This window comes from Suncus etruscus, chromosome 14 (genome assembly GCF_024139225.1).
Source record: "Suncus etruscus isolate mSunEtr1 chromosome 14, mSunEtr1.pri.cur, whole genome shotgun sequence".
Lineage (NCBI taxonomy): Eukaryota > Metazoa > Chordata > Mammalia > Eulipotyphla > Soricidae > Suncus > Suncus etruscus.
The window spans coordinates 48,060,711-48,076,420 of NC_064861.1; the positions used below are offsets into that span (position 1 = coordinate 48,060,711).

The 15,710-nt window shown below is 38.6% G+C and overlaps 1 protein-coding gene across 2 annotated transcripts in view; it reads left to right on the forward strand.

Annotated features, from left to right (window-relative positions):
• The window catches only part of FTO (FTO alpha-ketoglutarate dependent dioxygenase), a 428,549-nt gene that overhangs the window by 140,982 nt on the left and 271,857 nt on the right, over positions 1-15,710 (forward strand). The window contains exons 3-5 of one of the 2 annotated variants that reach the window (XM_049786073.1): positions 884-1,493; positions 11,203-11,238; positions 14,126-14,182. In XM_049786073.1, the coding sequence (XP_049642030.1) occupies positions 884-1,493; positions 11,203-11,238; positions 14,126-14,182 (703 nt within the window). The remainder of the gene's footprint in view (positions 1-883; positions 1,494-11,202; positions 11,239-14,125; positions 14,183-15,710) is intronic. The other variant, XM_049786074.1, reaches the window with a different exon arrangement.

A 15,710-nucleotide genomic window follows, 5' to 3' on the forward strand; every position in this document is an offset into this window, starting at 1 on the left:
CATCGCTATTGTGTTCATTTAACTTAGTGTCTAACTCACAAATAGAAATGATTTCTCTTGCAATGAAAGTACTGAAGCAGAAACCAGTTTGCAATTTATTGAGAGGCAGTGCAATTGAGTGGTTAAGAACTAATTCTCTGGGGCCAGGAATTTGGCTCTACCTAAAGGTAAAAAAAAAAAAAAAAGGAAAGAAGAATGACTTTGGAGGCCTGTGACTTCAAATTTCAGTGTTTGTATTTATTAACTGTGTGACAGAGCAAGTTTTTAAAAACATCTCTATGATTCAATATTCTCATGGATAAATTGGAGATAATAGTACTACCATGTGAAATTGTGAGCAGTGCATAGATTGATGTGTATAAATCATTTAGATTAGAATGTGGCACATAGTAAATAAATGCATGGTCATAGAAATGCTAGGAGATCAAAGTTTGAATTATTATTTTGTGTATATGAAAGATTATGAATTGGTTTTCTTTCTTTCTTTTTTTTTTTGTTGTTTGTTTTTGGGTCACACCCGGCAGTGCTCAGGGGTTACTTCTGGCTCTATGCTCAGAAGTCGCCCCTGGCAGGCACAGGGGACCATATGGGATGCTGGGATTCGAACCACCGTCCTTCTGCATGAAAGACAAACACCTTACCTTCAAGCTATCTCTCCAGCCCCCAGATTATGAATTGTTTGGGCCTGAAGAACTTTGGCTGAAAAACTGATAACATTTATTTTATTATATCTTCTGTTTTAGGTTAGGAAGCTGTGAGACCCTTTTTGAAGTAATACCTGAGAGTTGTTTTTTCCCCCCAAATGCTTACAACAAAAACATACTTTTGAAAACAAAGTTATCAAGCCATCTATAAACACATTTTTGCTTTGGTTTTGTTTTAGTGGCAGCTGAAATACCCTAAATTAATTCTCCGAGAGGCTAGCAGTATACCAGAAGAGCTCCATAAAGAGGTTCAAGAAGCCTTTCTTACACTGCAAAAGCACGGCTGCTTATTTCGGGACCTGGTGAAAGTCCAAGGCAAAGATGTACTCACTCCTGTATCTCGCATTCTCATTGGTAACCCAGGCTGCACCTACAAGTACCTGAATACCCGGCTCTTTACATTACCTTGGCCTGTGAAGGGTTCTGATGCAAAATACAGCACGGATGAAATAGCCGAAGCATGCCAAATCTTCCTGAAGCTCAACGAATATTTGCAGTTAGAGACCTTCCACGCCTTGGAAGAACTTGTTGCCAAAGACAAAAATGATATCGATTCTGTGCCAGTGTGTATAGGTCCAAATTTCCCCAAGGTTGATACACCAGATGAAATGGAATTAAAGAACAGGTCAGCATTCAATGTGACTCTCTTAAATTTTATGGATCCTCAGCAAATGACATACTTGAAGGAAGAACCTTATTTTGGCATGGGGAAAATGGCGGTGAGCTGGCATCATGATGAAAATCTGGTGGACAAGTCGGCGGTGGCAGTGTACAATTATAGCTGTGAAGGTACAGTTCACTCTGCAACTTTGGAATATAGCATGACCAGAGTTCTGTAGACTCTGGAGATATCTGTACGCATGTGCACACATGTGTGGTTGTGTGTGCATGCCCTATGTGTGCATCTACTATGTGTGCTGTATCCTTATGTAGGATCACCCCATCTCCATGTCTATAGAATATGCCTCTTTCTCATCTGGCTGTGTAATCTAGCCCCTTGTTCTCCTGTACCAGGGCATTTTCATGGTTAGGCTCTGTAGTCATTTTGTCTTTCCCAGCCCAAAGGTCTCATCTTGGTTTTGTATAGCCAATCGCCTTTCTCCATAGCTCCTCATATATTGTATGGTTACTATAATTAACTTGCTGATAAAGGACTGGGAAAACAAAAATCTGTCAAATCTTTCCAGGTTCCCACAGGTGCACATTTGCAGTCTTGCCAGAATACTTTATTATGGTTGACATCACTGGCTTGATGGGAGTGATTTGTCAAATATGGACTTTGTCTTGGCTTCGTGCATTCTGACTACTGTCCTTCCTGCCAAAAGCAGTTGAGGTGGGTTTTTCAAGCAGACAGTTTCGACGTTCAGGAAACTCTAACCCCTCAATCAGTTCTATAGTTTTAGACTTAATAGGGTTGCTGGGACAGACTTGTTCTTGCAGCTCTAAAATCTGGTCTCTTTGCAGCAGTGATCATAGGCTACTTTTTTGGTCACCTACCCAGGATATCCTTCTTGTTTGGGTTTTGTGTGTTTAGGGTCTTCTTTGTTTTTCAGAACATGGCTTCAGCAAAGGTAGTAGCTCTGTACCTGGTTCAGCATAACTATTGCTGACTCTTTTTATGACACTAAAAGACAGAATATTAGTTTTTGTGCTTATTAGCACTTAGACTTATTTGAAAAAAATGTTTGGGAAGCCAGGATTCTGGATAGCCCATCAAGGGATAAACTAAACTTTGAAATTGAGTTTTTGGTCCATAGCTGGTATAGGGGCTACTTCTGTCAAAGGTGCTCAGGGGACCATGTGGTGGCAGTGTTTGAACTGAAGCTTTTTTTGTTTTTGTTTTTGTTTTTAGGTGGTACCCGGTGTCGCTGAAGGGCTGTTCTTCTCTATGCGCTCAGAAATCACTCCTCACTTGGTGGACCATATGAGATGCTTGGGATTGAACCCAGCTTCGTCCTGCGCAGCTGCATGCAAGGCAAATGCCCTACTGCTATGCTATTGCTCAGGCCCCAAAGCCTTTTTTTTTTGCTTGCAAAACTTGTACTCCAACCCATAGAGCTACCTCGCTGACCCTGAGAATTTACAAGTTTTTGTTGTCTGAAAACTTTGCTTTTGCTTTTTGCATTATTGGACTTGGACCCATGGCTTTACACATATGACTGTGTTTTACCAGTTAGTCACACACATCCTTAACCCCAGTTTCTATGTTTTCCCCCCACCAGACTTAAAAATTTTTTTAAATATAATTTTACTTAAAAGTGAGTGGTTGGGGCCAGAGCAGTGGCACAAGTAGTAGGGTGTTTGCCCTGTAAGCACTGATCCCCTGGCATCCATATGGTCCCTCAAGCCAGTAGAGATTTCTGAGCACATAGCCAGGAGTAACCCCTGAGTGTCACTGGACCCAAAAACAAAACAAAATAATGTGACTGGTTTAGAGGCCATAGTGAGTGATAGCGCAGAGGTAGGGCCTTTACCTTGCATGCAGCTGACCCAGGACGGACCTCGGTTCAATTCCCGGCATCCCATCTAGTCCCCCAAGCCAGGAGCGATTTCTGAGCGCATGGCCAAGAGTAACCCCTGAGCATCACTGGTGTGGTCCAGAAAAACCGAAAAATAAAGTGCGTGATTTGGAAATTGAGTTTGAAAAAAGAGATTCTCATGGTGCTCTAGAAATTTCTTAAGTTTTGCCAGCCTCAGTGCTTCAGGATAGCAAATATAGTTTCTAACTCTAAGTCTTTCAGCCTGAAACAAGGACCTTTTTTAGCAGGTAGACATGTCACTAGTTTCCCTAGCATTTTAAGTAATGATGCTGGCCCAAGAATATTGCTTGAAGGGATTTGATGTTGTCCTAATAAAAAGATCGAGAGCCTCTGATCTTTAATATTTCCTTGCCAGGGATTTAAGAACTCTCTCATCCAAGCACTCTGATGTGAGAGAACAATGGAGTCTGTTAAGTTTCTTTCTTAAGGAGGCAACTCTTGGAAGCTGAGGCAGAGCTATGTGATAGCTCCAGTGCCTACAAAAGTGTCTTTGTGTTCCCACTTCTTCTCAGCCCTCCAGTTTAATAGTCCTATTGTACTCCCTGAGCGTGGGCGATCAAGTCATTTTGGAAACCAGAATATCTTCCAGACAGGAATTTGTATTTTTCATAACTGGTTTCCATGGTCCAGAGTTGTTATGGCTGATCAAGTATACAAATATATATATATATATATATATATATATATATATATATATATATATATATACATTTATGAAAGTTTATCCTCATAATTCTCACTGTACTGGGGCAGCTGCAGAATTTGGATCTCTAAGAGCTCTATGATTCCTTTGTTCTCTTAACAACAGTGAGTATCAGAACTTGGTGAAGTGAAGTATATCTTGGGAGCTGCTACATTTCAGCTCCATTTTGTTTTTGTCAACCCTGTGAACAAAGTACAAACCGATGAACAAAGTGTGTCATTGGCCTCACTTCATAGATGTGAAAATTGAGGCACAGGAGGATGATGGCTTTTTCCATTGGTGTAGATTTACTAATTAGCTTGGTTTAGAAATCGGACATATTCTGCTTTTTGTATTTCAGTCTGTCTCTGATGTATTCCAGCTGTCTCTGTGACTTGGGTTTTTAGAATGTTCACTACTAGGGACTAAGCTCAGAGCACCCTACCCCTAACAAGTCCACTTCAGGATTTCTGATCACTTCTGGGTAGAGATGACTTCAAGCACCATTGGACCCAAGAGGCACTGTATCATTGCACCTGAGCACTGAAATATGAGTCCTGATAGCCAGTAGTGATGCTGGGGTAGAGATTCTAAAAGTTTAAAATATGTTTTGTGTTCTACTTGCTTTTCCTTTTGTAGCACATGGTATTCTGCCTTCTTCCTCCCACACAACAGTATACTATAGCTTTCTCTTTTGGGTCAGGTTATTTAAATACATTATGTTTGTTTATTCTATGGGATATACCTTTTTCTAGATCTCTGGCCTGTAGATGTGATGCAAGCACACATGTTTTACAAAGCAGGCTCCTTGAAGCTTTTTGCATTTCTTCTAAGTGACTTTTTATCACTTCCAAATGGTGTGTTTCTACTCCAGTGTCCTTATGAGATCTACCTTGAAGTGTGGCAAAGGTGGATTTGAAGAAAAAGACATAGACTAAAGTCATAATAAAAGTTGTGAAAGGTTTGTTTGTTTGTTTGTTTGTTTGTTTGTGGTTTTTGGGGCCACACCAGGTGGTGCCAGGGGTTACTCATGGTTCTGTGCTTAGAAATTGCCCTTGACAGGCTTGGGGACCATATGGGATGCTGGGAATCGAACTCATGTCCATCCCATGTCAGAAGCAAATGCCCTACCACTATGCTATCACTCTGGCTCCAATGGGAAAGTTTTAAAGACTTAAGGACCTTTGAGTTTTTCACACAGCTCCTCTCCTTTCATTGTCATTGACTGCGTGTCTAGCTTTTGCTAAGGGAAGCTCAGTTAGCTGACTAGAATGGGCTGAAGACTTTGAAGGTAAATAGTGTCAAAAGATAGGAGTAATAAGACATGCTTGGGTTGTGACACTTAAATTTTTTTAGATTTAAAAAATAAAATTTCAATGGAATTTCTGTGAGATAGTTACAAAATTGTGCACGATTGAGCTTCAGTTATACAAGGTACAACATCCATCCCTTCACCGGTGCACCATTCCCGCCAACATCCCCAATATACTTCTCGCCCTTCCCTCTGCCTCCCACTTATTTGCCATTATGACAGACATTTGAAGGGCATTTTTGAAATAACCTATCCTCCCATTGCACTGATGTAAAAATACTAAGGTGGGAAGATTGGAAATGACATGTGCAGGGTCTCAGAGTTACTCAGTACTGGGTTTTATCTGCCATAGGAACAATGGTATTGATGCACTGCAGGTTCAGAAATAGAAATGATTACCTCCTGCTGAATTAAATTCTGTGGAAGCTTAATCTCTTTTAGGACTCTGCTCTCAATACCTTTTCCCAATGAAATCTTCATGTAGATTTATAATGAGCCAATCATTCCTGTTTGGTTTATTTTCATGAATAGAGGTCATTGTGAAGTAATTTGTATAGGATATATGTAATTATATACTAAATTCATTGGCTTCTTAAGCAGTTCTAGTTAATAGATATCTCTAGCAGGAAGATTGAAATGGTACAATTTTTAATCAGGAACGGCTTCAGGGAACCATATGTAAATAGGCAGAGTATTTGCCTTTCCTCCTCTAGCTTTGCTAGCAATTGCTTGTTACTCCTACTTACTGAAAAACAGATTTTGCAGAGAAGTCATTAGAAACCCAGTCTTGACTATGGTCCTTCATCTTTTTTGACCAGAACACCTTTAGAAACTTAGTTCAACAAAAACTGTATTATTTTATTTAGAAGGAAATATTATGTGAATTGTGTTATAAAAAAACTAAATTTTTGATGAAACCTATATTTTGTAAGTTCTTGATACACTTTTTTTTTTTAATTTTTGACTCCTAATAAATGTTTAAGAGGCCTGGAGATCCTCTCAATAATTCTTTTTGTTTTTTTTTTTGTTTTTGTTTTTGGACCACACTTGGTGGTGCTCAGGGGTTATCACAATTCGAATAACTCCTGGCGTATCATGATACCTATAAGATGTTGGGGATCAAACCCGATCAACCTAGTGGAAGGCAAGTGCCCTACCCACTGTACTATTGTTCTGGCCTCCTCCTAACAACAATTCTTGACCAACTGAGCCAGGGATTTAATATAAGGGTTCAATGTGCTGTTGCCGCAGTACTAGGCATTATCTGAGCCATTCTGAGTGCTAGGATGTCTCCAGGGCTGCACTTACCAACAATGCTCATGTGGTGCTATGATCTAACTGGAGTCATCTGAATGCAAGACTGTAATATCTTTCTAGTTCATTAATGTTATTTTCCAGATCTCATTATGAACCAATGAGAAAAAGAGGGAGAGTCCAGTATGTGATTTATATTGTGTGTGTGATATACTAGAAAGCAGAAATTTTGCAGTAATTTATTTTGAACTTTAGGATTCCCAGTTTTGTGAAAATTGTCATATCTTGCAATGGAGTCTTTCTTATGTCATTGCAAAAAAAATATCAGGGGTTAAGGTACTTGCATTTGCCTTGCATGAAGCCAATTCCAGCTCAATCCTTGGCACTATATATATATATATATATATATATATATATATATATATATATATGTTATCTCAAATACCTCTAGTCTGGTTAAGAAAAAAAATTCAAAATTCCTAGGCTGGAGTGAGAGCATGCAATAGAATGAGTACATGCTTTGCATGAATGAGTCCCTGGTTTACTCCCTAGCACCTAACATGAGTAACTTAAAATGCAATGAGATTTTATTTTACTTCCATTAGAATGAGTATTAATAAAAACTGCCATACAACTAAATAACAGATGTTGGCATGGAAATCACTCCTGGTGATGCTTGGGACTGTATGGATGCCAGGCATCACACCCGGCCAGCCATGTGCAAGGCAAGTGCTTTACCATCTGTACTATCTCTCCAGTCCCCAAATTGAAAGCTCTTTGAAGATATAATTAAAGGTGTCTGTAAAAAAAAAAAATCAGGGAACCTGATCTGACTGTACTTAGGGCTTATTCCTGGGTTCTGCTGAGGGATCACTCATGTGGGACTTGGGGAACCATATGTGGTGCCAGAGAGTGAACCCTGATGAGCCATGTGCCTGGCAAGTTTCCTACCTACTGTAGTATCTCTGAAATCCTTGGTCACTGGTGATTTGATCCTTCTTTATATGAGCATATATAATTGGAAATTTTTTAGTACTATGGCTCCAAATAGTATTTTTTTGTACTTAAATAGTTTGTACTGTTCAAGTACATTGTCCAATAACTTAGATTTCTGCAGCTCCAATTTCTGTTTAGTAAGATTATTTGAATACAAATAGCAAATACTTGGGTTAATTTAAAAGATGAAGACTTGCTGAGATCTGAGGTCTCATCGATCTGAGCAGATGTTCTTTTTTTTGACAGTAATAATATTTTTGATAGTAATGTGTTGCCAGCATGTTCTTTTCATTTTCACTTCTGACTTCTCCGAATTATATTTCTTCCACCACTTATATCTTGGGGCCAAGCAGGGATCACATGCACCAGATCTGACTCTGTTTCTCACAGTTAACCAACAGACCAGATCAACAGCTCTAACTTGTTGACTCTTCCCCAGAGAACTTTTCCACCAACCTTTCTTTCCTGGGGGAGAGTCCTTTAGATTGTTTGCCAGCAGTATTCTGCCCTTTCTCCTTGTCCATTACTTTGGAAAACTGTTGAGAAATAGTGTCTAAAGTCTGCTTACAGAGAATTCCACCTTCTAGATCACTCTGGAAAACAGAGGTAACCCCTGAAGCATTCTGTAAAGCTCATCTTTGCTTCACTATGAGACAAGATCCTGACCATGTGGTTCACAGAGCCTTCTGGCCCTTAGCTAGTGGTCTTTTCAACCGCATCTCTGATTTCTTTTGCCAATTTTTCCATTTATGAGGCCTTCTCCAATTCAGATTGGTGTTCTTCCTACTCACCTCTTCAGTTTTTCCCTTCCAAGAGTGCTTCTTCTTGAGTGTGTGCAATAGTACAGTAGGCAGGATATTTGCCTTGCAAGCACCTGATACTTAAGTTCCATCCTAAATACCACATACACAGCCCTACCAGGAGTAATCCCTGAGTGCAGATCCAGTTACAAGTGCTGAACAACTTGGGTATGGCCCCCAAAACAAAGAAACAACAACAAAAAAGAGTGCTTCCCAACTTTAGATTTTTTAGGTGAATACTATGTTCATCACACACCAAAATAATAATTAAAAATAAAGCTCATTGTTCTTGTTTAAAGAAGTGTGTCGGACCCGGAGAGATAGCACAGCGGCATTTGCCTTGCAAGCAGCCGATCCAGGACCCAAGGTGGTTGGTTCGAATCCCGGTGTCCCATATGGTCCCCCGTGCCTGCCAGGAGCTATTTCTGAGCAGATAGCCAGGAGTAACCCCTGAGCATCGCTGGGTGTGGCCCAATAACCAAAAAAAAAAAAAAAAAAAGAAGTGTGTCATTATTTAGTACTGGATGAAAAAGCTTTCACACTAGATTTTGTACCAACTGTACCAACTGATCACCTGCAACAGAGTGCCATTTGTCTTGAGTTCTTTGACCTGGGTAAAGAAAAGAAGTTTTAAGTCCTTCTTTGAGTGGGCTACAGAAAGAGAGAAAATAATTTTCATATCTAAAGTCTTAGAAGTCACAGTGTGAAGCAAAGATATAGTACAGTAGATAGGGCATTTGCCTTTGTTTGACCAAGCTAGGCTCAATGTCCAGCATTCCGTGAGTTCTCCTGAGCCATGTGAGGCGTGATTCCTGAGAACAGAGTCAGGAGTAAGCCCTGAGCACCATCAGATGTGGCCTCAAAACCAAAACAAACAAATCATAATGTTTGGCTCAGGAAACAGGAACAAGTTAAATTAGTTTCATTTGTAATGTGTAGTGCTAATGAAATGTATTTATATACTAGGGAGTTTATTGATACAGTATTAATAGTATATGCTATTTAAGATGCTATAAAAATTTTAAAAGATATATTTGATTAGAATGGTCATTCCTTTACTCTCAAACATCTTTATTTTTTATATAATAGTGGTTGCATAATGCTTTAAAAATGTAATATTTGATGGCCTTTATTTTTTTTTTATTACTTTTATTGAATGAAAAATGTTTTCTCCAAAAGTTGCATAAAAAGCATTAAAAACTGCTGGGGCCAATGGGCTAAAGGGCAGCATGTGGAGTCCAGGTTTTATTTCTGGGTCTGAGGAGTGGACCCTAAACACCACTGGGCATGGCCATCAAACAAAATCTATTGGTTAGTTTGGATTAAGTTTTGACTTTTAACCTTGATGTCTAAACTTATTACTCTTTTGTATTTTGTCACAATTTTTTCATTTCTCTAACAGTTTTGTTAGTGAGAGCCTGGGTCCACAGAACACTTAAAATTTTTATGTTACTTGAGACTGAAATGTGTGTCTGAGCCTCTTACAGCTGCTTGTTTCCAAAATAACATCTGAAGTAATCAGCTGTGGTTAGATACTTAGATAGGGAAAACTTAATTTTACTGACGAAGTGGTCAGGCCATACTGGGAAAGTGATGAACACTTGTATACTTACACAATAAAATTGATTAGAGATATAGCTTCCCTCATTTCTAACCAAAGGGGAAACAAAAATGTTATTATAATGGACACATCTCAGAGGTACAAGATTTATGGGAGGCAGGAGGATATGCTGATTATATTTACTGTCTCTGTCATTCAAGACTTCCTTGGTGCCATACTGAGAAGAGTTAAGGGAAAGGAAGAGGGCGAAGTAGTCAACCAGGCTGTTAGTCATACATAGTGGCAGTGAAACTTTCTGAAAGATACTGTCTTTGCCCTTGTTTTTGTAGTTGTTTTCACCAAAGAGAAACATTTTGAAGGACTTCTTAAAGCATTTCTATTTTTGGAACCAGAGTGATACAGTAAATACAGCAAATAGAGTAAGCACTCTTTCTTGCACATGGCCTTCCAGGGGTGATTCTTGAGGCCAGAGAAAGGAGTAACCCCTGAGCACAGTGGAGCAAGAAGAAAAAGGATTTTTTTTTCTGTTCTTTTTTCCTTTGTAACTTGGTGCATTTATCTTATCAATACTCTTCGTTAATAGATGTGGATGCAAAATAATTTAGCCTGGGTTAGTTTATTAGCCTGGGATAATACTGTTGGTCATATCATAGTATTCGGTATTAATCTCACTAGATTATTTTTATATTTATCTATGGACTCCTCACTAGTAGGTGGCATAGACTTTTCTGTTAGGTCACAAGTAGTAAGACTCTGGAGCAAGGGCTGGCAAATATTTTCTGTGAAGGATGAGATAATAGGTATATTTGGTTTTGTAGGCTTCATGGTTTGAGTCTTAGCTATTCATTTAACCATGCTGTGAGGTATGAAGGTGGTCAGAGACAATATGTAAACTAAATCATATGACTATATTGCACTGAAGCTTTTTATTTTAAGCTTTGTAAAAGCAGGTATAAGACCCCTGGGCTCTATGATGCAAGAGCCGCATTTCTCACATGGGGTTATGTGACCACCCCATCCCCCTCCGTGGAACCCAAGCATATACCAAGAATGTGGTATGCCATAAATAAAATTCATGTGAGTAGGGATCCATGGCACAAGACTATGGAGCCAACTGGTAGGAGAAGGCGATCATGGGAAAGAATTGAGGCTGAAGTGGCCACGGTTGGAGAAGAGTTGAGAAACACTGACTTAGAGCTACATCCACAGGCCTAAATTCTTGCAGGGTTTAGGCTATTAAACTGTGGAGGGATGGAGATGGGGGTGGAAGGAGTGACCAGGATGGGACTGCCACTAGTGAGCAGGCAACAAGACTCATGGATCTTTCTCTTTTTATTTTCTTCTCTTTTGCAGTGCCTGAGATCGAACCCAGGGTCTCAGACTTGCAAGGTAAGTGCTCTGAGGCTGAGATCCATGTTCAGACTCACCCTGTTGAAAAGGTGCAGTCGCATTTTCCCTATTCCCACTTGTGGCTGGTTCAAAGAGCCAAAGTTTGTCACTCAAAGGCAGCTGGCAGGGGTTATTTGTATACAGAGTGCTCTTAGCAGGGGACAGTTCCTATAGACTTATTCTAGGTGTTTAGTATACTTAGTATAAACTAACTGTGAGTTATTTTTTTAATCAAATCACTGTGAGATACAGAGTTAAAAGCTATTGATAATTGAGTTTCAGTCACAGATATTTCTATAACCATACCTTCACCAGAATACATTTCTCACTATCAATAATTTTCGCCCAGCCCCCCATCTTCCCCACCCAGTCTACATCTATGGTAGACACTCTACTTCTCTCTCTCTCTTTCTCTTTCTCTCTCTTTCTCTCTCTCTCTCTCTCTCTCTCTTCTTCCTTTTAGGCAATGTAGTTAGGAATATGGTTACTAAAAGGATATCATGGATACCACATCCTTTCAGCACTCAGTTCACATCCAGAGCGATCATTTCCAACTGTCATTGTCATAATGTTCCGTTCTCTGTCTCACTATATTTCCCGGTGTTGTGAGCTTTTGTTCCTGGTCTTTAGGACTCATTTTTGCAAGTTTTGCTATTTTTTTTTCAGATGTAGTTATATACATTCTGTAGAAAGGAGAATCACCTGGAGATTATTATCAGCCAGGGATAGCAAGTTCCTAGTTCTGGTGCTGTTAGTCCCCCTTCCATTGCCTGTGACAGACATCCCTGGTTGATCAGACCTCTTTCCTGCTGAACCTGCAGAAATCTCAGGGCAATTCTCCACTAGGACTCAAAAGCCACAACTAATGAATTAGTCGGGCCTTCTGATATGTAAGGTATCTGTCATCTCTGTTCTAGAGGGTTTTGAAAATGTTAAAGCCTTTTCTTGAATTAACCTAGAAAATGGCTTTGGGCTTTTTTTTTTTAATAAAAAAGAAACTAGATGATTCTATTCATAAATCTAACAAAAAGTTTGTATCAGCTAAAGAATTCTTGAGAAAATCAGAACATGATATCATGCTTTAGAATGAACAGCAGATAACAAAAAGTAAGATTCTATTTATGTGGCTGTGTCAGATTTTAGACTCAAACTTAGGGAATTGAAGAATTTCCAAAGTTGGCTGTGTCCTTAGTAGTGATTTAGTAGCATTCCTTCCTTGAACAGACCGTGAACTTGGATTTCTGGTCTGGTTTTCTTCACTGTACCTGTGTAAAGTAATATGAGTGTATAGTTAAGAGAGATGCCTCTCACCCCCGCCCCCACACACCTTTTCTTAATCTTTGTGCTACAGAGTAAGATGTTATGAATTTAGGGATTTTCTATAGAGGTGCTACATTGGATCTACTGCAAGGATTTTATTTTGCTTGGTGTCCACACCCAGCAGTGCTTAGGGTTCAACCTTGGCTCTTTGCTCAGGGATCACTGCTGGCAGACTTGGAAACCGTTTAGGGTACCAGGGATCAAACCCAGGTTGTCCACATGCAAGGCAAGTTCCCTACCTGCTTTACTATCTTTTGGCTCCTGCCTGTACTTTAGGGTTGTATATGTAATGTGATGCTAAGTAAGATAGTTTGCTGTCCATTTTGCTCAGTTAGATATGCATCTTTTTTTTTTTTTGGTTTTTGGGCCACACCCGGTAACGCTCAGGGGTTACTCCTGGCTATGCGCTCAGAAGTTGCTCCTGGCTGAGGGGACCATATGGACGCCGGGGGATCGAACTGTGGTCCGTCCAAGGCTAGCGCAGGCAAGGCAGGCACCTTACCTCTTGCGCCACCGCCTGGCCCTGATATGCATCTTTTTGACTTCCGTCCATCATCACTCGTTCTCTGTCCTCTGCTCATCTAAGACCTGTGTGTCTTTAAGGTTTATTTTCTTCAAGAATTCTGCTCTACTCATTTGTAGTTTGAATCTTTATAAACAAATTTATTTAGTTCTAAAAATGATACTAATTTAGCAGTAATGGCATCATACTTAAATTATGTTATTTGATTTAATTTGAATTTTTCTTCTTGAATTACATTTTCCTGCTATTTAGCACAGTAGAGTAGAGACCATAAATGATATGAACTGAGAGGAAAAAAAAGAAGTGAATGAAGCAGTAACAGATTCTGCCCTTGATCTTTAGACCAGTCTTATGGATTGGTCTAAAGTTCAGTAAGATTGAAAATGCCCCCCTTACTCATAACTGTTGATTAACTTTACAGCTTCTCTAAAATCAAAACTCTCCTGGGGTTTAACTCTTTGTTTCATTCATGGGTAATTTCCAAATGTCTGGGTCATTATTAGCAAGTATTAAGTACTCATTATATATATTTTTTTCATTAAAAATATTTTTGGGGTGATGGGAACTTGGGCACTTCTACAGTGGTGTTTGGTGAATCAGGGAATATTGCTGGCAGTCTATGTTGCCACCAGAACTACCTGGTGATGCCTGGGTGCCATATGCCATGTTGGGAACCCATCATGTTGAGTTTCCTCCCAATCTATTTATCTCTTTAGTGAGCTTAACATGTATTTCACAGGGAAATTCCTGCAGAATTTTAAGTGTAAGCAAACTATAGCCTGCGCATTTTCCTTTATTCATCTGTTTGCTCCTCTGTGTAGTTCTTGCAGAAAAACTACTACTAAATTTCTTTTCAGCACATTCTGTTTTGTGTATGTGTATATGTTTAGATAACGCTTATATAAATTATAGCCTCCCATCAAATATCTTAGTATTGATCAGTAGCTGGTCATTCACATTACTTTTAGAGATTATATTACTACTTGAAATTTCATGCTTCACCAAGAAACTTACTGAGGGATATTTGGCTATTTCTGATCTTAGGTCTTCAAAACACTACTGCAAGAAATATGCTTACCGAAAAGTCAGTTTGCAGCCTCTGTAAGTAGGAATTTTCATATATATATGTCTGAAAGTAAAATTGTGGAATTCCTATAAGGCTATGCACTTAAAGTCTTGTTAGGAATCACTAAATTATTCACTATCGAAAGTTTGAGTGTGTTGTTAGGTGACATGCTCACTAACATCTTATTTTTATCAGGGTTTGATCTTTTCTGGTATAAAAATGGTAAATATTTAGACAAACTATGGCCCATGGGCCACATATTGTATTTGTATCTGTTTTGTTTCTTCATTGCAAAATAAGATATATGCAGTGTGCATAAGAATTCGTTCATAAGTTTTGTTTTTACTATAGTCAGACACTCCAATGGTCTGAGGGACAGTGAACTGGCCCCCTGTTTAAAAAGTTTGAGGACCCCTGCCTTCCATGAATAAATTTGAACATTTTTCCATATGCTTACACAGTTGTTTTACTTTAGAGTTTAGCTTAATAAATTTGTCCATTTTTAAAAATTTAATTATTTGTCTATTATTATATAACAAGATATTTTATTAGAAATATTTCTCTGACCATGCTTGTTACATATCTTATAGAATACATTTGTGTGTCTCTGGTAACCATGGTTTTTGTTTCATTCTGTGAATGATACATTTCAAGTAAAACTTTTATATGTTAAATTATCTTTGTATTCCTTGAATCAGTTCTTTTTGAGGAATGTTATTTTTGTTTGTTTGTTTGTTTGTTTTTACCACATGTAGCAATGCTCAGTAGTTAATCCTGGCTCTGCACTCACAAGTGACTCCTGGTAGGCTCAGATGACCATATGGGATGCTAGGGATCGAACCCAGGCTGGCTCTGTGCACGAAAAGTGTCCTACTTGCTGAAGTGTCACTCTAGCCCCTTGAATGTTATTCTTTTAATATGATATTGGGTTTATATTCTGTCTCCTTATAATTAGGTGTTTTTATTGTTTTGGGGTATGAAATTGATTGGGCATATTGTTTCTGAATTTTGATACATTAATCTTTTTCTATACTCTTTAAATAATTTATATTGAAATTAGTTCTTGATATATATCTGTATATGTATATATTTGTATATATTTTCTGTATATCTATATATTTTTCTGATATATAGATTTTGACAGCTTCCTCTATCCCTACTACTTGATGTTACTTTTGATACTTAAATCTATCTAAAAAGCTTTTCACTTAATTCGCACTTACTTGCATGTAATTGAACAAAATAATTTTCTTTTCTTTTCTTTTCTTTTTTTTTTTTTTTTTTTTTTTTTTTTTTTTTTGGGCCATATCCAGTGATGCTCAGGGGATTACTCCTAGCTATGCACTCAGAAATCGCTCCTAGCTTGGAGGACCATATAGGATGTGGGGGGACTGAACCGGTACCACTTGTGCCATGCTCCAGCCCTCCAAATAATTTTCTTTTCATTGATATATTCATTGTTTTCTCACCATTTAAAAGTTTTAAAATAAAAATGCGTGATATCTAAAAAAAAATATTCCAGCTATTTTTTAAGTAACAAGGATGTACATCACTTTAACAAAA